At 27.0% G+C, this 25,808-nt stretch overlaps 1 protein-coding gene across 1 annotated transcript in view; it reads right to left on the bottom strand.

Annotated features, from left to right (window-relative positions):
- LOC100211118 (V-type proton ATPase subunit S1) overlaps positions 1–25,808 on the bottom strand; it is a 36,836-nt gene continuing 11,028 nt past the window's right edge. Inside the window, exons 2-7 of the mRNA XM_065813138.1 lie at positions 24,315–24,432; positions 23,610–23,972; positions 6,583–6,827; positions 1,533–1,577; positions 887–1,112; positions 1–459 (exon numbers count right to left, since the gene is read on the bottom strand). Of these exons, the coding sequence (XP_065669210.1) occupies positions 250–459; positions 887–1,112; positions 1,533–1,577; positions 6,583–6,827; positions 23,610–23,972; positions 24,315–24,432 (1,207 nt within the window). The 3' untranslated portion in view covers positions 1–249. The remainder of the gene's footprint in view (positions 460–886; positions 1,113–1,532; positions 1,578–6,582; positions 6,828–23,609; positions 23,973–24,314; positions 24,433–25,808) is intronic.

Raw genomic sequence — 25,808 nt, 5'->3', positions numbered from 1 at the left:
TTTGCAAATTAAAAATAAAATTCAAACATTTACATAAATATTATATTGATATTTATTAATTGTCAAGTATCAAAAGTCTTTATAAAATGAACAGCTTTTAAAATTAAAGTAAAAGTAAGAAATTTTTGTAGGTGTTTTTTTTATTTTAAGGTAAAAAGACCAGCGCAATATTATCAGTAAAAAGTTGCAGGAGAACGATTATATTTATCTTTTTTTACTATGCTTCCCTATTCATCTTTAATAAATTTTCTATTCAGTAAGTGGCACCGATATGGTTTTACCTTTCGGATCATCAAAACGATCTTGAGTTTGAATGGCGGAAAGCATTCCTATTCCGACCACGAGTCCAATAATCATTACAAAAACAGTCATAAGACCGGTAAGAATCTCGAGTGTAAAGAAACCAGTGCAGCTATAATCAGTAGAAAATACCCGAAAACCACTCATTCCAGGCTCCAACTAAAAAAAAACTAAAATATTTAGTACGAAATTGAATTTTAATTAAAAAAGTTTTAAAACCAAATAGTTATATTTTATTATCGAATTTAAAGAACTGTTCTTGAAATAAAACTAACGAGTTGATGCGGAAAATGAAGAAATGACTTTTTTTGATAAAGAAACATCAAATAAAAAACCACTAATTATGTAAAATAACAAATTTTGACCAATATACACTAATATATGGCAAATTAGTTCTAAATTTTCAAGTTTATCTTATTATGTGCATTTAAGAAAATAACTTTTCATTACAGAAGTTTTGAATTGAAATGAGAACTTTCTTTATTTTCAAATATCTTTCAAGTATAAAAGCGAGTCAGGGAATGTAAATTGCTGTCAGAGAAAATAAAATGTCATATGAAAAAAAAAATAACATTAAAAAACTAACCTGCAAATCACGGATTGTTAATATGTAATCTGATGATTTGAACTGTATGTCTGAACACGTGTACGAAAAGTCGTAAGGAGCACGAACAGCGAAATATGCATCACTTGAGAAATCACGGTGATCGCATGGGAAAATAGTTTGGATTTCTGTTTTGTTTATCATAGCATTGACTGTTATATTTAAACATGTCCAATATAAAGTCTGATTTTCAAAGCCCATTTCGATTCTAAATAGAAAATTATATATATATATATATATATATATATATATATATATATATATATATATATATATATATATATATATATATATATATATATATATATATATATATACACGAATAGCATTTTTGCATTACACTTGTATTCCTTAAACAACACTGGAAATGATCAATCATAAATAGACACTTGAACTTAATCAGAAATTTTTTGGCTGTTAAAAAGCGAAAATTGGCAGAGAAAAAAAAAAGTGATTAAAAAAAAATAATAATAATAATTTTTGGTTAAATGTTTTTAATATAAGCAATTATTAAGTTCAAAACAAATTCAAACATTCTAAAATTTAACCCATATTGTGTGGACATATTTATGCTTCCATACAAAAATATACACATATAGAATAATTTTAATTAAAATATTTTACATACTTTAGATCAAATTTGTCATCATTATTTTTGGTCTCCATTGAAATGCTAAAAATAAAATTAAAAAATTTATTTTTGAATAGTAACAATGATAATAATCCTAACCATAAACTTGCTATCAACTGTATTATAGGTAACTGAATTAAATTGTATAAAAACTTTAAAATTATATGAAAAAGTCTTCTCAAAGATAAGTTATTGCCGTAGCTAAAGTCTTCACCAAACCCATTTACAATGTAGAAATTTTAATTGTCTAGTTTGCACTTCGTTTCTTTTTTGTATTTTTATGAATGTATATTTCTTTAACCAAAAATTTATCTCAAACTTTTGAGATGAACCTAATCTTGTTTTTCTGTTCTTGTGATAATTTTAAAACATGAACTCTATAATAGAAATTCAATAAAATAATGTACCAAAAAATTAGGAGCATAAATGATTTTAATTTTTAAATTGTTTTAGCGACAAAAAATTAATGTAAATCAAAGTCATAGTAAACCCTTTACAAAAAAATAATAAATAAACTTTGAATTAAATTAAATTCAATACTTTTAATTAAATTAAGATCAGGTTCAAGATCTTTGTAGTGATTGCTTTTTTAGGCATCAGACTTTATCACCTTTCTCTTTGTTTTTTATTGTTCTCCTTCTGCTCAAGACTGCACTCTTTTAGATGTTATTTCTGATGAAATTGACCATGCCCTTTCTCTTTACCCATCTGCCAATATTGGTGTTATTGGTAACATTATTGCCCATCACACTAAATGACTTGGTTCACCACTAAAGCCCACAACTTCTGTATTTCTCAATCTCTTACTCAGATATTTAGCTTTTCAACTTGTTTTTCAGACAATCCAAATCATTTTACTTTACTCCTTCATTTGTGTCATATCACTGACCCTAGCTTGTATTCCAATTTTCCTTGTTCTCCTTTAGGTGATTCCAATCATGCAATGATCTCTATAAACTTTTTATCTCGTACTTCTTCTTAAAACTCATCCTACCATCACACAACTTATTACTAAACTAAAGCTGGCTGGAATTCTTTTCATGATTTTCTTCTAACAGTCCTTGGGCTGATGTCTTTATCTCTCTGCTGATAAACGCACCATATACATAACCACATGGATCCAGACAGATATAAAAGCTTATATTCCTTCATGTTGATTTTAAGTCAAGCCTTATTAAAAATAAGTCAAGCTTTATTCCTTCATGTTGATTTTAAGTCAAGCCTTAAATTAAAAAAACTAAAGAATAAATAGAAACAACTCCTTACGAAAAACAAAATATATAAGCTTTAAAGTAAAACTCAATAAACTCAAATTCGAAAAATTACTTTTTGTTACATTTTTAAAATTTTTTAAAGTAAAACTCAATAAACTCAAACTTGAAGCGAAAATTACTTTTTGTTTCGTTTTTAAATGCATTTGAAATTACTTTAAAACTTATCTTTTGAAAACGTTTTATTAAAGTTACACAAAACGCTTTTACAAATTACTCCTAATGATTGTTTAATAAATGAACAAATTTATTTAAATTATTGAAAAGTGAAACTAAGTTATCGAAAAGAAAAAAATATAATATTTTTAAGTTGTATAAACATTTTTTTCAAAAAAGTTGTTAAAAAAAATAATGCAGTCTTTTTAAAATAGTAATATTTAATCATTTTACACTCTAATTAGTAACTCAAATAAAAAAAAATAAAAAAAACTTTTAAACAATTATTTGTAAAAATAGAAACAAAAAAAAAAACAAAAAACAAAGCAATTATATCATTCCATTGCAATGGGAAGATTTAATTTAACTTATTCATAATTTAAAGTAACTTAAAAAAATAATCTTTTGAAAGATTTATTATAGACATAGTAAAATAGTTTTAAACGTTTTAATTTATCTTAAAAAATACATGCCAATTAAAAAATAATTTTAATAAAACTTTAATTTACACAAAATGCATTTATTTTAAACAATCACCAAAATTTTTCATTTTATTTAAAGCCTTCATGTAAAATAAAAACTTCAAAAATGATCAATTAATAAACATTATTCTGATTTTTTTATTACCTTTGAAATGATAAAACATCAAAACAGCTGTTGTCAAATTATAATGAACAAAAAAATATAAGCGTGGTCAGTTACAGTGTGCAATTACATGCCATTCCTGTCAGCCTGAACTGAGGTTTCACTTTTTAAAAACTCTGGAAAACATTCTGACTCCTCCAACTACCATTCAATCAGTCTTCTCTCTATTATTAGCAAGGTCTTTGAATCTTTAATCAACAAATTTCTGACATTCCATCTTGAGTCTAATAACTTTCTGACAACCAAGATGTTTTTCAATCTATGTGTTTTATGGCTGACTTGCTAACTACTGTGACTGAAAAATCTTATTCTGCATTAAATAGAGGCAGCCAGGCAAGGGCTATTGTTCTTGACATATCTATCAACAAAGATTGGCATGCTGGCCTTAAGCTCCATAAGCTTACTTCATATGTTGTATCTGGGAAAACTTTTATTATTATTAAATCATTTCTTTCCAACTGCAGTATTAAAGTTATCCTCAAAGGCCAACACTTGACTTCATTTCCAATAACTTTTGGAGTACCTCAAGTTTCTCTTTTCTATCCTTTAGAACAAGCCTGCAGTTTGGTCTGTGAATTTTAACTCCAACAAAACTCAGCAAACAACTTATTATTGCAAACAACTATAGCAATACTGCCAACATTCCTACAATGATGAGTGGCAACCCTCTCGCCAAGTCCTCTTATTTACATTTTCTTGGATTATCATTCACTACTGACCTTTCATGGAAATTGGTTGCAAAGTTAGCATCTAATAAGACTTTGTAACACTCCACCTGACTCCATTCTCTACCTCTGGAATACTGTTATCATTTTTTAGCTGGTTCTTTTAATGATGCTCTTTCTCTTCTAAACAAGGTCCAAAAACGCGTTGCAAATGTAGTTGGTTTAGCTGCCAAGCTTGAGCCTCTCTCCCATCATCTTAAGGTTGCATCTTTTTCTCTTTTTTTAAAAATACTATCATGGTCGCTGCTTCAAGGAGCTATTATCTCTAGTTCCATCAACCAAAACTAATTTCTGCTTGACTTGTCATTCAGCAAAATCACATCCTTTGACTGTATCTGTCCCTGCATGCTTTAAAAACCTTTATTTGAAAGAAAATAATATCAAAACAGTTAAGAAGTTTTTAAAATAATGAAGATCATTTTATTTTGTTTTGTTATGTTGAAAATCATTTTCATCTTATTAAAAAATATGAATAAATATTAAATAAAATTATTGACTATACAGGCTTGGCCAGGAAAGCATGCCAAAAAAAGCTATTTTGTTTTGACAATTTGACCACAGTTTTTAACATTTTAAAAATGCACTGAAATAAATGGTTTTTAATTATGTTAAAAATAAATAACTTTGACACGTTTATTTATACTAATGTTTTTATATTAGCAAAATGCTTTCAAATAAAGTAACTAAAGATTTTAATTAAAGTATCAGTGAAAGTTGTATAAATTTTTATTTATATTAATTATATAAATTTTTTTTATAATAAATGTAATTAAAAAAAATAATAATAATAATTTAAACTTTATAAGGGACGAATTTAATCACAATTGTCTCTTAATATAAGAATCTTATCTTAATATAAGATATAATATATAAATATCTAAATATAAGATTTTAATATAAGAATCATTAAAGTTTATACACTTAAAATAAAGAAAAATTTTGTTAAAAAAAAAAAAAAAAAACATTTTAAAAAGCCAATTGAATTGAATAACTTTGATCTTTACTTATGTTTTTATATTATTGAAACGCATTTTTATAAAATAACAGATCACAAAGTATTAATGAATATCATATTTAGTTTTATATAGTTTTTAAGCATGTATTTTTTATTTTAAATGTCTTTAAATAAGAAAAAAATTTTCAGGACGAAAGTGAAAAGAAATATAAATATAAAATGTTTAGCAATTTTTAGAATATATGTTAGTTGAAGTCTAGTTTTAAATATAATTTACTCAATTAAAACTTTTACTTAACAAATAAAAAATAAAAATTTAATTCATTCGGGATATATGATATAAATATAGTATAATAAACGGACAAATTTAAATTTAGTAAATAGTATAATTGGCATTAAGTGTGGATTCTGGTGGTCCCAGAAAAATTATGGCAATAATGGTTTTGTTATAGTTAAGATTATTTTTTTAGCGTATTTTAAAATGTATACAAATTTTCAAAACATCTAAGCAGATGTGGTCAAGTTTTCAAGATCAAATAGTATTTGCGTGGTCATATTATGCTACAAAATCATACACCTTCCTAGCCTGATTATATAAAATATAAAAAAATTAAAGAAAAAAGTTTTCATAATAATTTTATTGAGTTAGCACTTAACAAAAAAATGTTATTAAATTCGATTAGAACTTAACAGGAAAAGTTTATTTTTTTATTCTAATACACAGTAATTATATACTTTAACAAATAGAATGATAAAAACATTAAAAAAGTTTTCATACACTATAAAAAACAAAATTTGGATGCTGTCATCTAGCAAATAAGTGTAAAATTGGAGAACTCTGGACAAAATTGTTGAATTATAATATTTTTTGATTTTTGGAGTATGATTATATGTTATAGCTTGGCAATTTTATCTGATGAGCTATAAAACTGATGTAACAAATAAAATGGTTAGAAGTTTTTAGCTATATTGGTAATTTGTTGACAAACATTTAAAGGCTATGAGCAATTGTTTAGTTCATACACATCACCAATAAAATATTTATCTTTAATAAAAACACAACTATAAATATTTTCAAATTTTTCAGACTTGAAAGAGGACTTCCTCAACAGGAAAAATATTTGTTTTCCTGTTAAGGAAAACTCAAAACCGCACTGAAAAAAACCAAGCTTCAACAAATATTGTTTAGCAGGCAGGTGTGAGGAAACACAACTTTCATGGTGAGGCCAGAGAAAATCCCTGTCATCTATCAACTATTTATCAATAGTAGTCAAGTACTAAAAAATAAGTATTACCTGTAAAACCTGTTACTTGAATTACTACAAAAGCCACTAACACTCCAAGAATTGTTAGGATTAATAAAATCAACAGTTGTAGTGTTAAAACCAAATTTTATGCTTGAAGCAAACAAAAAGACACAAGAATTATTGAAAAAGGTCCCAGTAGAAATATTTGAAACAGATGTTTCTTGACTTAATAAATGTCTAGAATTAATAGATGATCCTGATAATTGTTCCATACTCAAAATATTCGATATGAACTAAACAAAAAAAGTTAATACTGTATTTATAAAAAATCTTTTTTTATTTTATTTAAAACTAAAACTGAAAACTATTAATTAAAGGGATTTGGAAATATTAAAAAAGATAAAAAAATTGTTACCAGATAAAAGTAAAATAATAAAGTCTATGTATAAATGTTTTTTAAATTAATTTTTTTGCCACAATATATGTACATATATATAAATTTAACTTTTATTTATTATTGCTCTGTTCTTTTAAAATCATGGAGCACACTATTTTGTAGAACACATTTTAAAATTGTTTATATTTATATATATATATATATATATATATATATATATATATATATATATATATATATATATATATATATATATATATATATATATATATATATATATATATATGCACAAACACACTATAGCTATAGTGTGTTTGTGATTAACTTGACTGCAATAATATAAATTACTGCAAAACAAGATAAATATTATCTAACTCGTTTTTTATTATTTGGGAATGTTTATTTTCTTTCATTTTTTTTTAATATTAAATAACTAAATTTAGTATTACATTTTTAAAAATGTTTGATATAAACAAATTTCTTTCTTTTCTCAACTATAAGTATAAATCTATAAGTATAAATCAATTAAAAATTTTTAAATTATTATTTCTTAAATTTCTAACTGTGGCTTTGCAATTAAAAATGATTTTTTATTTTGAAAAAATTAGCAAATAACAAATAAAAAAATTACCTTGATTTATCTACTTTATTTATTAAAAGCTTATTACTTTATTAGCAATTTTGTTGTGAAAGCAAAGATTATTTTTCCAAACACCATTTCTTAAAATTATGTCACTGTATACATCATTTATTAAAAATTATCGTAACGCTTTAACTTGCTTTTAAAAAAAAGTTTAACTTATGTTTTGTGCAAATTTTTGATGCAGCCTTGAAACATGTTTATCTAAAATTTAATTTTGAATAAAAAAAAAAAAGTTTAGGTTTAGGAAAGAAAACCGAAAAAACAATTGCGATAAAAATGAATTTTTTTTTAAGAATAAATAAAAATTAAATATTGAATAATAATTCAATTATTGTTCAATATTTAACTTTTATTAATTTCACTAATCAAATTAGTAATATTTTTAAATAAATTTGACAGTTAAGTTAAACCCAAGCATTAACTTTAATTTTAATAAACTTATATATATATATTTAATCAGAATTAAATTATATATTTTTTAAATCAAAACTAAATTACATCTTTTTATTAAATTAGTTTTAAACTATATCATAAATTTTTTATCAGAAGTAAATTACATTATTATGATCTTTGCTTCAAGCTTAAAGTATTAGCATTTTTTTAATGAAAAAATCAATTGTTACAATAAAATAAAAACAAAATAAAAATAAAACATAATATAAAATTTTTCTATTATTGATTTATTTTTTATTATTAAATAGAAATTTAAGTAAATTTCTTTTTTATTTAAATCAAAGGTTGTATAAATATTCTTGTGCTCTCAAAATGACAAATAAGTTATTATTATATATTTTTCTTTTATTGTTTTTGTTTTTTTTTTACGTTTCGTTTAATAAATTTATTTACAATAAAAAATTTGTTAACTATAAACAAATTTGTTTTCTGTTACTAAATATTTTGATAAAATAATTAGCTTAATAGAGATTAAGTTTTCATGGTTTTTGATTTTATTTTATTTTTCATTACTAAATAACGCTTATATCTAACATAATTGTCATTCAAGCTTTTGTAACAAACTTTTTTTACATAATTGTCATTCAAAAGGTTATTTTATAAAATTGTTCTATTAAAGTTGGTGAATGAGAAAGAAATAAACGAAGAGAAAGAAATAATCGAAGAGAAATAAATAAACGAAGAGAAAGAAATAAACGAGGAGAAAGAAATAAACGACGAGAAAGAAATAAACGAAGAGAACGAAATAAACAAAGAGAACAAAATAAAAGAAGAGAACGAAGTAAACGAAGAAAACGAAGTAAACGAAGAGAATGAAATAAACAAAGAGAATGAAATCAACGAAGAGAAAGAAATAAACGAAGAGAACGAAATAAACGAAGAGAAAGAAATAAACAAAGACAGCGAAATAAACGAAGAGAACGAAATAAATGAAGATAACGAAATAAACGAAGACAACGAACAAAAGATAACGCGCCGGACGAATAATATAAGAGCCTCACAACGATTAGACTTATGAGTTAATTCACCAAGAGGGCATGCTCTATTAAAGTTGGTGAATTAAAATTATTACATATACATGGTATAAGTCACATTGATAAACGTGGTAAAAGTCACGTAGAGAAACGTGGTAAAAGTCACGTAGATAAACGCGATGAATGTCACGCATTCATTTATGATTTTTAATGACTATTGTTGTTTTATAATTGTCATGGGAATTATAACTTTGTATTTATATACGATTTTATGTGATAAAAGAGAAGGTTGAGAAACGCTCAGATAGTTGTTTAAAATATATATTTAATATAAACAAATACAAGAATGCAACAAAAATTAATTACTTCTTTTATCTTACCGCTTATAGAATAACTTAAAAATTAAAAAATGATAAAAAGTAGCTTTATAAAAATCACTTAAGGTGTTTGAAAATTGCTTTACGCGTAAATAAATTGCAGGCAGCTTAACACTTTAAAACAAGGCCTGACCGGAAACTTAGTGTACAGTTGCACTCTGGCCGATATGGTTGTAAATGCATTGGTAATTAAAAATTAAAAAATCATTTTAAAAACTGGGACAAATGACTGTCCTGATGATCTTTTTTGGGACACTAGAACAAGTCAAATAAATCCGGATAATCCCAGAAAACATGGACAATTTTTTTTCTCCTGACCTTTTGATGAATAAAAAATGCTTCTCATTTTGACATCATAAAATTCTTTTATTCTTTTTTTACAAAATTATTGATTAATCATTATATCAAAACCAAATGACTAAATTATTAAAAGTCAAGCTAAGTTAGTTAAAATTAAAGTTATTGTCGGTTGTCACTGTATTTCCAATACCTGAACAAATGTAACTTATAAAATAAAAATAGTCTAATTAAATATTCACATGTTTGCTAGATTATCTTGCTTAGATTATTATTAATTTTTTTACATTTTCGTCATATTAAAACAATAGACAGGTTTTTCTTCTGTTGCTGAATTTTTTGATTATTTTGATATTCTGATAAAAAAAGTTGGTTTTGTAAAAATTCTAACTCTATATTTTTATTTTATATGAATTTATTATATTTTTAAATAATGAGCATATTTTACATAATCGATACTTTTGCCACAACAATGTGCGGTTCTTAAAGCATTAACTACTTCTTTAAAATACCATTAAAATAAACATTAACTTCTTTATTAAAATACAGCTTAAAAATATCTATATAACTATTTAAATATTACAAACAAAAATTTTTTTTTGCATAATATAAATAGCACAGCATAACATAAAATTACTCTTTGTGTTTGTGACATGCTCTATGTCATACACTGTATTACAAGGCCTGATATTTAGTTACCACAGAAAAGTGGAGATAAAATTATCTCAAAAGAATTTTATTTTAAGAGAAACTCTTTTTTTGAACAGGAGGTTTACATCAAGTCTTTTTTTAAGTTTTATCTTTTGAAAAAACTTTCAAAAGTTAAAAATTAAATTTTAAAAGAAGGTTCTTTGAACTTGAAAGTTGATTTGAATTTGAAATTTTGGAACAGCATATCTATTTTTTACTTTTTGTTAAACATATTTCTTGTCACATTCAACTTTGTGTAACTAAAACAAAAATTTTAATTTTATAAACTTTGCAATAAATGCACAAATTTGTACAAAATTTAATGATAATTTGTTGCAATTAACTCAATCTAGGCTGTGATATAAAACAAACAATATGGAAGCAGTTTGCACATATTGTTATCAAAGAAATAAAGTATACATGCACAAGGCTCGAAATAGTGAACTTTTTTGTACTGGACAGTTTGTCCGATAAATATTTTGTTTTGTCGGACATGACCGATAAATCCCAACAAAAAATAATTTTAGTTTATCTTTTTTTAACAATTTTTTTCCGATTTATTATTTAAATAATACCGATTATAATTATAACTAAAAAATTATAACTTGGTAAGTGCGACTTACATTAGTTAGATTTACATGTTATAAACTAGTGAGTTTTTGAAGAAAAAAAAGACGACATTTATAAACGATGAAACAAAGACTTTTATAAAAGAATATAAATATTTTCTTTACAAAAAAACAATAGTTGAGTTTGCTAACCCCCTGATTATTTTTATTTTAGAATATTGGAATCAACTAATTCTACTTAACGCTATTTATTGTGCAAACGGATGTCTACTGATATAGCGTTAACGCAACTATTCCTGACAAGAGTTTGATCATTCTCACTGTCGCTAAGGGAAGTAATTGTTCTTTTTCCGTTAACTCGATCTTTGTAATTTCCCGTTGGTTTTTGGTTTCAATCGCAGTTCAATCGCAGGAAGAAAATTGGATTCTTTCAGCAATGGACCATCTTCCAAAATGCGCAAAATGTTTGAAACACAAGATTCTGACAATGAGGAGGGATATTTTGTTTTTACACTTTTCATCTTAGAAAACATCCTTTCCAGTTTAGCGTTAGAAATTGGCAAAGTAAACAACAGCTCAACAACTATTAAAACAGATGTCCATGATTTACTTCTTGGTGATAAAAATATGCGTTGCCAGGTAATGCCGTATTGCGTTTCAACCAGAGATAAAAACTCCTGAGCATAACTTAGCACTTCTTTCCACCGAGTTAAGATGTCTGGAAAAACAACATCAGCAGAGCGTAACGGCTCTTGAAAGTGTTTACATATATAATTTAAAGCTTCGTCTGCAAAATCTAAGTTTCGCGTTATGATTCCACTTTCAGCTATAACCTCGCGAAGCCAGCCATTGCAATTCAATACTTGCATACTTTAAAATTAGAGAACTTTCTTTTTCGTTTTCGACACGTTGTATTATGCAATCCCTGACTATTGTTAAATACTCAACAGTTTTTGTTCTGAAAATGTTAAACTCACGCTCAAAGTCTTTAAGTTCAATGTCATGATAATAACATTTGCCGTTTGTTTTTTTGATTTTTGTAAAAATCTTTAGCTCTAGGCAAATTTTCTAGACTTTTTTTTTCAAATAATTCCCATCTTTGCTTTGCTTTTGTAAGACAGTTCATTACTTGAACTTGATCAACTTGATCATCCTGAAAAGACTTTGAAAGCATTGAGGAAATCTCGAGTAAATCGATAAAAAATGCAAATAGAAGTGGTATTTTTCCTTTTTTTCCTTTTAAAAGATAACCTTTCATTTTAGCTTTGTCGGGAGCTAAAATTGATGGATCTTCAGCTAAATGTTCAAGATGAGTAATATACAAACCCCATTTATCAAGGAAAGATTTCATAGCGTTAACTTTATATGAAATCCATCGTGTTCCAGACGCTTTTTTAGGCTTTTAAAACAGTGTATAAATCGCGAAGCTGTCGTAGCTTTTTCGGTGCTTTTTGGTACAAACAATAACTTCGTAATATAATTTCATCTACAAGATCAAAATCTGAATCTTTTAAAGCATCTGTGATAGCTAATTCTAAACAGTGTGCAACACACCAAATAAACACAAGCCTAGGGCTTTTTTCGCGAAGAATGGTTTTAACACTGCTTCGATCGCCATCTAAAGTAAAACCAATGCATTTAATAGGTGTTAGCAAATTTAGAAAACATTCTTCTAAAACTTTTATAACACCTTGGGCTTTTCCAGATTCCAAATGTTTTATATCTAAAAAGGAAGTTCTGACTTCAACCGCATCCGATCCAACCGGCTGTTTTCTAAAAGTGGTTTAAACAAAGAAAAATAGTTTTTTTTTTTTTTGGTGGCTTAACTGTTGAAGACTTTGGACACAACCCAATTCTTTTAAATTCTTTATCATAAGATAAGTCTCCAGTTTTTCCGGGTATTGCACAAATATTGCAAACAAAAACAGTGCACTTCATGCACGTATACTTGGTATTTCTTTCGTGACAAACAGAGCAAACTGCTTCCATATTTTTTATTTAATATCAAGCCCTAGGGTGGAAAAATGACAACAAATAATCATTAAAATAATTGAATCATATATTTATTGTAAAATTATTTAAATAAAAACTTATGTTCACAAAATTTAACGAGATAAAATATAAGTTTAATTCAAAGTATACTTTGAATATAAATTAAAAAGATTTACTTTATGAAAATTTCAAACTTAAATCAAATTTTAAAATCAAATCCACAGTAAACAGAAAACTATTAAAAACGTAACATGTCATATTGGAATTTATTTTTTAAAAGATCTTTTTAAAATTAAAAGGCAAAACGTAACAATGATGTTGATGTTTGCCCCCGTTTAAAAAAAAGCGCTACTCATTAAATAAAATTCTTGCGGCATAATCTCGTTTCCACTTTTTCTGCATATCTCAAAAGATGACGAACTTCATCACATTGTGTACACTTTCGCTTTCTTCTTGTGCGTTTTTGGTTAAAAAAATAAAATAAAAAATAAAGTTTATAAACCATAATAAATATTTCATAGTTTTGAAATACCAAAACAACTATAAAAAAATTCACAAAAAATATACGTTGGACAAAATGTCTGATTGATGATGATTTTTACCAGACAAGTGTTGGACAATGTGCAATGTCCGGCGCCTATTTCGAGCCCTGCATGCATAAAGAGCGTTGTTTTTTTTGCAATGTTGTTGCAACTTTCTGAAAAACTGATGACTTAAGTCACGATAAGGAACTTAAACAAATTGCCTTATGTGAAAAGTGTTTTAAGTTGAGCTACTTAAAAAGAAAATTTAAAAAACACTTTTTTCCTTGTTTAAACCACTTTTAAAGGAGTTGCCTACATCAAATTCTATTCACAAAAAAATGCCAACAAAGAAACATGTAAGGTAACAGCAAACCTCCGTATAGTATCAGTATCGACAGTAGAAACATGGAAGTCAGAGCTCGCTGAGTATTGAGTTAGCAAATGACATTTTTACAACATAGATTCAAATGAGAAAGTAAAAAACTTAAAATGCCATTGGATGCAATGAAAGCATTAAAACTATGCCGTACTATTCGAATATATTTATAGTTGGATCAACAAATTACAGAAAACTAATTATAGTTGATCATTGTAAGTCTCAACTACACTTGAAAGCCTACTCTGTTTCTAAAAAAATCTGGTAATTTTTTAAATGCATCTATACCTTTATCTCTATGTGAAAACAATGTAACAATTACTGATGATTTGAAAAAAATGAAAAAAAAATTAAGACTTGGAAAAGACTAAAAAAAAATTTCAACTTTCTTACTTTATAGCAAGATAACAGTTATCTATTTCAAAATTTGTTTCAATTGTTAAATTAGTTGAACTTTTTGGGTCAAGCATTGGTGAATCAAACTACATTGCAAAAAGTCTGCAAAATCTGTTACATGATAGCCTTAGAAGTGCTAAATTTTAAGATGTTTTGCTTGACGGTTCAACAGACAGTGCTGTTCTTGAAAATGAAGTAGTTTATGCGCTTTACTTTGATCCCTAGTTAGTTGGTTCAGATTCAGTTGAAGTCCGGACTTTCTTTTTAAATATAAAATATTACAATTCTGGAAAAGCCCAAGGTTTTGTTTTAGAGGAATGCTTCATAAATTTGTTACTATTAATTAAATGCATTGGTTTTACTTTAGATAGCGCTTTACTAAATAGAGCCAATCGAATTAGTGTTAAAACCATTCTCCATGAAAAAATCTTGAGAGCTTGTGTTTATTTGGTGCGGTGCACACCATTTAGAATTAGCGATCGCAGATGTTTAAAAAAATACAGAATTCAATCTTGAAGATGAATTTCTAATACATAGTTATTGTTAGTACCAAAAAGCACCAAAAAAAGGTCAGACAGCTCTGTGAGTTATATTCTTTTTTAAAAAATGTGATGGGTACCCTTGACAAAAGTTGCAAGCCTAAAAAGGCATCTGGAACAAGATGGATTTCATATAAAGTTAAAGCTATGAAGTCTTACCTTGATAAACGGGGGTTGTGTATTACCCATCTTGAACATTTTGCTGAAGATCCATCAATTTTAGCTCCCGACAGAGCCAAAATGAATGATTATCTTACAAAATGGAAAAAAAAAGGATAAATACCACTTTTATTTGGTTTTTTTTATTGATTTACTTGAGATTCCGCCAAATCTCTCCAAGTCATGAACTGCTTTACAAAAGCAAAGCTAAGATGGAAATTATTTTAAAAAAAAATTCTAGAAAACTTGCCTGAGTTAAAGATTTCTCTTAACAAATTAAAAAAAAATGACAAACATTGTCCCAACATTGAACTAAAAAATTTTGAGAACAAGTTTAAAATCTTTAAAACAAATACTATAGAGTACTTAAACATAGTTAGAGATTGCATTATATATTGTGTTGAAAACGAAAAAGAAAGTACACTGATTTTAAAGTATGCATCCCAAGTATTAAATTGCAATGGTTGGCTTTGGGAGGCTATAACTGAAAACAGAATCAAGCAAAACTTTGATTTTGAAGATGAAGCTTTGAATTATATATATAAAGACTTTCAAGAGCCATTACGTTCTGCTGGTGTTATTTTGCCAGACATCTAAACTCAATGGAAAGAAATGCTAAGCTATGCTCAAGAGTTTTTATCCCTGGTTGAAACAATATACTGCATTACCTGGCAATGCATATCACCTCGAAGTAAATCATGGTGCTCTATTTTAACAGTTATCAAGCAGTTTATAGCTTAGTAACACTAAGCTGGAAAGAATGTTTCTTAAGATGAAAAGTGTAAAAACAAGTTACCGTTCTTCATTGACAGAATCTAATGTTTCAAACATTTTGCACATTTTGAAAGATGGCCCATTATTAAAACAATTTGATTTTCTTCCTGCAGTTGAATTGTGGTGGAGCGATAAGGAAAGACTTTTATCTGGTGTACCTTTTGTTTTCATTTTATTTCTGAAAGTTTTACAATAAATACAAAACATATTTTGTTTCTACAATCCAATATATTCATGTCAATAAAAGTTTCTTAAACGTTAAATCAGTAGACATCAGCTTAAATATCAAAAAGTGTTCAACATAAATTGTTCATACCAAAACTCTCAAGTAAACAAATCGGAAAGAAGATAATGAACACAACTATTATTTTTTACTTAAATAAAACAAGTTAAAAAGTACATCTTTTTTATTCCCAAAAACCTCTCAAAAATTCAATTTAATAATTTCAACTAACTTTATTCACGCATATTGGATTTAAATAATAAATCAGAAATTATTATTTTGAAGCGAAGTGAAATTAGTTAATATTTTAGTTGAGTTTTATCAGTCATGTCTGACAAACCAAATTTTTTTTCGGACTAACTGTCTGGAACAAAAAAGTTTGTTATTTCGAGCCCTGTATGTATACAACACGAAAAATAAGAAATCAAAGGCGAGTGGTCAATTCGACCGGCTAACACTTGGAATTGATGTTTGATTGTTTTTTTTGGATGCTCAAAATTTTTATTTTTTCCTTGGTTTAAATTTTTATCTTGGTAATAGTTCTTCATGACTGAATTTTATATATACAAAAACAACGTAATGTTTGAAAATCAAGGAATTTGTATTCCTTTAAAAAAAAAGATTTTAAACAAAATGAAAAAAAAAAAAAAAAAACGTGCATTTTTTAAATAGAAATGCAAATAACTAACATTTAAATTAACAGCTAACGTTGATAGTTTAAAATACACTTGTGCACACAGATTTCCGTTTAATTAACTAAGGAAGTTTGATAACATTCGAGTAATTTAACTTTGAACTTTTTTTAAATATCAAAACAATTTTCGTAAAATATTTTAAAAATTTAAACTGATCACTAGGTATTAGAAGAAATCGTTTTGTGAAATGTATATTTAACAATTACTTATACATAAAACTAAGTTTTCATTAAAAATGTATTTTCAATGTTTGTTAAATGTATTTTCAATGTTTGTATGTTTCATCTGATTCCTTGATTATTAGAAGAAAAAAAAAAAAAAGCGCAAATGCTTAATTTATAATTTTAACGTAATTTAAAAATATATCCATTATTTAAAAAAAAATTATTGATTGCAATAATTTTGCAAATGGTGGGAAAAACTACAAGAAAAATAAGTAGTTGGAAGAGAAAATGTTCTTAGTTACATACAACAATTACAAATAATAACAAAATAAAAACTTCAATCTTTAAAGTTATCAATATTGAAGAAGAATCATTGCACATTTTATATCTCTGCTTACTAAAATCATTTTAAAAACTGCTAAGTTAATAATAATGTTATTAACCCTCATGCACAGCTATTTAAAAAGAATACTTAATAAGAAGATAATTGTTTTATGAAACACTACTATAAAAATTACTGTTACCTAAAATAGGACTTTTATTAAATATATATATCAGGCCTTGTTAAGAAGCGTTACGCAGCTCGCATTTTGCTTGCGAAAAGGCGATTTGCCTACGCGCTCAGCAGTTTTGCGCTACGCAAAAACTTATATCTTTTAGAATATTTAAATCATCTTTTGATTATCGTTAACGTGACGTTTATTCTGAAGAAATAAAGTCATAAGTAAAAGCATTTAACGGCAATTGTAAACTAATAAATTTTTTTGTTAAAGAAACAGTTTTTTCATAATTTTTTTTTGTTATTACAAAAATAAAGTGTTTTAAGTTTTATCTTAAGGAATTAAATATATAAATTCCTTTTAAATATAAAAATTATTTTTAGTCATAATAGTTTAAAAAATGCACGATTTATTTTGATGTAAATATTTTATTAATAAGATATTTTGTTTATTGTTAATTCAATAACATAAAGTTTTAATGACGTTCGTTTAATTTATGAAAATAAATTACGAATATGTTATCGGTAACTGATAAACAACAAAACAAACTCTTTCTTGTTTAAAAACATTATTAAAAAGAGTTCACAAATTAAATAAGAAAAAAATTATTAACAGTTAATAAAATAACCAAAAACCAAATGTAAAATCATAAGAAAATAAACAAATATTTTACGTTTCATGAAAAAAATAATAAAAATGATTTTTTTAATAAGAACTTAGATTTTATTTGTAACTTTTGTTATAGTGAGAAAAAAAAAACTGTTTGTATGATTTTTAACGCAGTGATAAAATAACTTTAATTACAATGGGGTACTTGTAAAGACGCTAGTGACGCAATATAACTTCTAACGATGCAAAATATATTTACTGAGTTGAGTTACTTAAAAATGCGTTACGCGTTTTCGCTACGCAGCGAAATCTCGTAACAAGGCCTGATATATATATATATATATATATATATATATATATATATATATATATATATATATATATACATACATATATATATATATATATATATACATACATATATATATATATTTAAATCTTATTATTATAGAAAAAAAAATCTTATAATAGAAAAAAAAAAGTGCAAACATGCAAATAGTAGTTATAAATTTATCTATAAACCATTCATTTATTGCAATTTGTGGCAAAAACATGAGAAAATAAGATTTAAAGACAAGAAAAGCAAAATAAAAAACAAACTGCAGTTGAAAGAAAAAATGTTCTAAATATAACAATTATTATATATTGTTGCAGGCTTGGCCAGGAAGGCATGCGATTTCAAGTCTTTATATGACCACGCAAATAATATTTTGTTTTGAGGATTTAACTACGGTTTTTAAGAAATGCGCTAAAAAATTGGTTTTTAATTACGTTGAAAATAAATAACTTCAATACATTTTTATATTAGCAAAACGCTTTTAAAAAAAGTAGCTAATGATTTTAACTAAAAGTATCATTTAAAGTTGTGTAAACTTTAATTCATTTTATTTAAATACTATTATATAAAATTTTTTTATAAGTAAAATAAAAAAAAGTAAGAAAAACATTTTTTAATTTTATAAGCGACAACTTTAAACAGCGATAACTTTAAAGCGACGACTTAAACAGCCATCTCCTTAATAAACTTTATATAAGAATTGTTAAAGTTAACTCTCTTGAAAAGTAGGAAGATTTTCTTGAGAAGTAAAAAAAAGACTAACTTTTTTGAAAGCCATTTGAATTAAATAACTTTATTTTTACTTATGTTTTTTATATTATTGAAACGCATTTAAATAAAGTAACAAACCACTTTTTATGATTTTTTATAAAAATATTAATGAATAATATAATATATATATATATTTGTTTTTAAAATCAAATAGTAACTTCGTGCTCATATTATGACATGAAATCGCACGCCTTCCTGGCCAAGCCTGTTATAGTATTATTATTAAAATAATATATAAAATACTTTTATTAAAATAGTAATAAAATATGAACTTCATATATTTATAAAAAAAGAATTTTTACTACAGATGTCACAAGTTCGGTATTTTGCCTATTCAGCAACTGTTTCCACTCTTTGACATTCGGCTGAATATTGCAAACTATTCAGCCAAATACCAAATACCAGATTGTAAAGAGAAAAAAAGGACTGCCAACGGCAAATAAAAAAAATTTTGAAAGTCCTATTTTGCGTTTTCTGATCACAACTTGTAAAGGTTTGCTGTCTTATTTAAGTGAACAGATTCATGTAAAAATAATTTAATTAGCAATTTAAATTTTCTTTTCCAAATCTTCATGTGTGCATATTTTTTTCAGAGACTGGTTCAATCATTTATATTTAAATTTCGTCTTCTTACGAAGTCAAGATAAATCATCACAAGTGCTACTAGACACCGGTAATGAATTAATCTTTCTCAGAGCATTTAATTTTTTGTTTTGTTTTGCTTGCTGTGTTTTAACTAATCTCTTGAAATTTGTTTTGGAATCTGCATTAATAAATAAGGGGGCCACTGAACAAGTGCAAATTTCATAAGTACAAAATGACATAAGCGTGAACTTGCATACTCTCGAGTCCTTAATAAAAGGATTAGGGGGCATTTATAAATTTTTGGAAAATTCCCCCCCAACCCCAAACTTATTAAGACACCCCCAACCCACACCCCCGCCCCTACCCCCCCTACCTCTGTTTATTAAATTTTACTTGTTATCAACAACAACAAAAAATCAGCCTTAAAAAATAGAAAACAATTATTTTAGTCACTGATAAAAACAAAAAATTTCAGTGTAAACAGGCTTTAAAAATTGCCAAGTAAATCTCGATTTGTCAAAAACAAATTTTTGGTTTATTTCTCACCAAAGTATAAAACTTATATCAGTGTATATCCTATTATTATATTACAGCTGTTAGAAAATGCGCATTTAATCGCAAGTAGGGATTGTAAATTTGCTGACTTTTTGATTTACTGGTAATTTGGTAAATGAAAATTATTATACCGGTAAATCAGTAAATTATCAATAAACTTTATATACCAATAAATCAATACAACTTTTATTAAATATAATTTTTCAAAAAGTAGCTTTGTAGAAAGCTTAAACTATCCAATGTTTTCTCTCCTAATTGAGATCTAATTTTAGTACAAATTAGTCCAGCTCCTGAAAATACTCTTTTAGCTTCAACACTTGTAGGACGAATGGTCATCAAATAGTCAAAAACTATTTGAATGTACTTCCCTTGTATATTTTCTTGTTGAAAGTACTCCAACTTTTTTTATAACTTCTTTGAGACCTTTTGTGTTACTTTCTTCTAAAACAGTTATTCCTTTATTTTTGTCTGTTTGTTTTTAAAGAAATAGATGAAGTTTTTCCTTCATAGAAAAATCAGTATTTGGTTTAACAGTAATGAGGTCGTTATTTAAATCCACAGTTCCTTTAACATATTTTTGCAGTAGTTTATCATTTTTGGTTGGTGATTTTCTGAAAAGTTTTACAGCTTTCTGAATTTTTGTAATTAAAGAATTTAGCTCTGCGTTTTGTAGAACAAGTTGGGTAGTGTCGATATCTTCGTGGTCTACTTCAAAATGTTTGAGCTCAATTTCAGAATAATCAGAACCTACATTAAGTAATACATTACCATCATGTACATCTGTGCTGCTGGTAATCGTCTTGCTCCATACACTATTTTTAAATCATAAAAACATCTGTACATAGGTACAAAAAAACATCTGAGATAGGTGTTTAAGTGGTCCAGATAATGCCATATACGCTAATATCTCCATCCGGATATATGGAAGATAAGCAATTTGTGCAATGGCTCACTAACGTGTATGTTCCCGCCATTAAGAAAATTCCATGCAATTAGTTTAATCTAATTTTAGTTATCTAATTATATTTATCTAATTTTGCATCGAAAACAATATCTTGTTAATTTCTCTTGTTAACCTTGTTATTTCTGCAGCCATTAGATGTCGGTGTTTATTGCCATATCAAAAGAGTTTGGCGCAAATTACTTCAACAGTTTTATGCAGAGACAAAGTTCAGCAATTTATCAAAAAAATATTTTAGCCATCTGCAAAAAAAACTTTTCAGCTCTGGTGAAGTTGTTACACATAACCAAATAATCACTGGGTTTCAGAATACTGTTTCCTTTTGACATCAATAAAATCGATCAGTCAAAGTTGTAATCGCTAATACGTTTGAAATACCAATACTAGCACCAGTAACTATACTACCTCAGCCACTGCCCTCTGGATCTACACCAACATCTAGCATCAGCATATGTCACATAGCATCAGCTCTAAAGTCACCTCAAAAGACACTGTCTGCAAACAAACTTCAATATTGTAGTAACTCTGGCTATTTAAAAGTAAATTCAAAAAGAGGTTGAAAAACAACTGCAATCAGCCCAATCACTTGCAGCAGCTTCGCAACAAATGTTTCAAATCCAACACAATGACACACAAAAAAAGAAAAAATGTAGATGTGCCAAGATTTGAAGATGAGTATCTCAACAAATTTGAAATATTTGAAAGGTTGAAAGATGCAAAAAAGCAGCAAAGCAAGCTAAAAAGCAACCAATATAAACCAAGCAACAAGTGCAACGAAAAATTAACTGCAAACCAATTTAAGTGTAAAAAGTGCTGAAAAGTTTTAGGCAAAGCTTCAGCAAGTCAAATATGGAATGGTACCAGTGTGAAACATGTCAAACATGCGTACCAAAGCAATATGTAAAAGGTGCTGAGTTTTATTGCACCAAAAAGTGCCACACAACTGAAAACTCAACTCAATCTCTAAACGACTCAACATCATCACTAGAATAAAAAAATTTATTTGATTTGATTCATTTTTTAATTGTTATTATTGATTGTTTTTTTATTTGTTATTATTGATTGCTTTTTGTTTTTTTAATAAAGTGTTGTTTTAATTACGCATATATTTGTGTGTTTCATTCTCTCTGAATGTCAGAGTAGAATGGAATAAACTTTTTTTTAATCAAATAAAGTTTAATAAAAAACTTCAAAAAAATATTTGATTTTTTTAAATACTCAATATTCTTAATATCCTCAATACTCTCTACAACTTTAAAAAAAAAAAAAAATTAAAAATCTTTTTTCCATAAAAAATAAATAATTAAAATTTTTAACTATTCCATTTGACCCCATTTTACTCTATTTGTCATACCATGTTTTTCAAAATCTCTCTCTTTTTTTTCATCAATTGGTCAACCATGACCGGCAAGAATTCAATATTGGAGGTCAAAATAACAATTTTAGTCATTTCAGGCGGTCGCTGAACAGCTGTTATTTTTCACACTGAATATTTATAATGCAAAAATTCATTGATCTAAAATTAGTAATGTTACGACTTTTAAATAGTTTGACTGTCAACTAAATTGAATAATATATTTTCAATCTAGTTGACTAAAATCGATTAATACATTTTTGAAATTGTCGACTAAAGTTGACTTTAGTCATAGTATGAGAATAATTTATTTTTTTGAAAAATAAAAAAGCAATTTATATTCGCTTATTAATTTATAAAAATAATGAAGCAATTTATATTCGCTTTCTATTTTTTAACATCATATCATTCAAATAATAATGGAACAAAACAATGAGAGAAGGGCTGCTACACAACTTAATTTTGCTCCAGAGCCCCGAGCCAGCTTGAAATGGCCCTGTATGAAATGAAAATCAAAAGCATCGAGTAAACAACAAAAAAAAAAATTAGTGAAATACATAACCGAATGTTTAAGTAGGCATAAATAATACTAATGAGTATAATGCAATGAATTAGATACAACTTTAAGAGAGTTTACAACAAACTAGGTAATAGTTATAGTAGTATATGTTATTGTTATGTTAAATCTATTAAAAAGTTAAACCGAAAATATATAAGGATTTTAAGATTTTTGCACAACTAAATCAACTTTTAGTCAATTAGTAGGAAGTCTATAGTCAATTAAATCGACAATTCGATTTTTCAAAGTCAATTAATTTCTACTTTCAACTTTTTGTTTCACTTTCCACTAGTCGACTTTTACTTGATTTAGTGGAAGTCGATAACAACACTAAAACTCTTAATAATAAACACAATCTAAAATTCTTCATGTAATTTAGAAAAAAGCTGCCTAATTTTTTAATATCTTACTCATAATATTATCTCCTCCTTTGCTTGGGAGTTCATTGAGTTGAGAAAAAGTGGAAAAAATGTTTATGCAAAAAATACTCATCTCGATTATAATGTAAATTGCCTACTACTACTGTGTTGTAAAAGTAACAAATATTTTATTGAAAATATTGCGAAACAAATTAATTCTAATAAATGCACTTTCAATTATACCTGTGATGGCTGCTGCGAGGTAAAAACAACTGAATAAGGTTTTTTGATTTCATCAACTTCACTGATAATCTTTTTGATGTGTTTGTTATTTTGTAATAAAATATCTTTCTTCAGTTCAGCACCAACAACTGGTTCCAAATGAAAAATGTAAACATGTGACTTGGATTGTGAGTCATATTTCCAATCAGGCAAATCAGAAGAAAAAATTTCTTCTACACTTTGAGCTGCATGATTTTGAATTAACTTGATAAAACTTTGTTGCTTTTGGGATACAGAAGGAAATAGAAGTGCACCATGGTTCTCAATAGCATACTTTAAATAGTTAAATGAATCTGGGTACTTCATAAAGTCATCCATGCTGAGCTAAATTAGAAATATGAAAAAAAAAATTTTTATGCAGAATGCGCTTGTTTTTATTATTTTAATGTTTATATAGTTTTTATTATTCAATTTTATTTGTTTGATTGACTAATTTATTTAGGGATTGGCACAGCAGAGTGTACATATATTGACTTAAAAAGGTAAAAAATCTGAGAAGTGTACATACATAGACTGATTTAAATAGGTAAAAAATCTGAGAAGTGTATATATATTGACTCAGGGTTATGGCTTGGGCAGGTAATCTTTTTATTAAAAAAAAAAATATCTATCTGAAAAAATAGTTTCAAAAGTTTTTAATTTTAATAAAATTTTAATTTATCTTACTTCATCTTGAATAAAAACAAAAACATTGTTTTCTTGATTTAACTCTTGTTGAATATATTTTTCAAATACATCAGATGCCTTATACGTATGTCCAGCCAATATATTTTCAGGAACCAGCCTGGAAAAAGCAAATTATGAATAACAAATAAAAAACAAAATCCAAACATTTAATATTTATTTTCTTATATACAGTATCGGACAAAACGAGTGCAACCAAATAATGCTAATTTAGTTTCTTTATATAAAAGTGCTGCATTTTTTCAATTTAGAGAAATAACTATGTAACTGTTTAGAGACAAAGTTCTTCAAGTTTTATTCATCACAAAGTTCATTATTTGTAGACGAAAATTAATAAATTAATCAAAAGTATTAAAAAAAGTTGATTTCCTTCCGGACAAAACAAGTGCAACTCAACAAAATCTTGACCAAGCTGTATTTTGCTTTCAATATTTCGTGGTGAATCCTTTGTTGTCGATCACAGCCTTGCATCTTCGAGGCATAGATTCGATCAGGTGATCAATGAAACTTTGTGAAATCGCTGCCCAGGCCTTTTGGATTTGCTCAAACAGTTGATCCTTATTAGGAACACCTTCACGATTAATTTTCCCACAGGTTCTCGATAGGGTTGAGATCCGGAGATTGAGGCGGCCAATGCATCACCGATAGGTGGTTGTCTTGAAACCACTGCTAGACTACTTTTGCAGTGTGTTTTGGATCGTTGTCTTGCTGAAAAATCCATTTTATTGGCATATTCCATTCAGCATGAGGTACCATAACATCTTTCAGGATATTTTTATACATGAAACGGTCCGATGTATTGGACCTAGACCGTTAGCAGAAAAACACCCCCAGACCATTACATTGCCTCCACCATGCTTCACGGTCTTATAGCAGTAACGTTTTTACGTTCACGTCTTATGGCAGTAAGGCGTTTACCGGCCGGTCAACGTACATGGAAAATGCCATCGCTCCCAATGATGTTGAACTTTGATTCATCACTGAACAGGACAGTTCGCTATTTCTGCACATTTCAGTCAATATGAGATGTAGCAAACAGGAGTCTTTTCTTCTGGTTTTTTAGTGAAATCAGCGGTTTCTTTGCAGGGCATTGAGAAAACAATCCGGCTTCAACAGCACGTCGTCTGATTGTTCGGTCCGATACAGGCAGCTCTAATTGCTTTTGTATCTCGACTGATGATATCCAGGGATCATTCTTGACGGATCTGATGATCATAGAATCCTCTCTAAAAGTTGTGGAACGCGGCCTTCCCCCTTTGTTATCTGCTGCCAACTTCCCCATTGAACGATATTTGGAACATAGTCTTTATACGGTCCATTTTTTCACGCGATATTTATCACAAATACTTTTTTGTGACATTCCACTTACGTAATCGCCAATAATTTTCTTTGTTAGTTCCAATCCAAGACTGTCGGGAGCCATTATTGCACTTGAAGTCACAAAAATAATAAAAATAAATAATCACGCTTCTCAAG

The sequence above is a fragment of the Hydra vulgaris genome, chromosome 12 (genome assembly GCF_038396675.1).
Source record: "Hydra vulgaris chromosome 12, alternate assembly HydraT2T_AEP".
NCBI classification, from domain to species: Eukaryota; Metazoa; Cnidaria; class Hydrozoa; order Anthoathecata; family Hydridae; genus Hydra; species Hydra vulgaris.
Note: the sequence above shows the minus strand (reverse complement) of the source record. Positions and strands in the feature narration are given on the sequence as shown.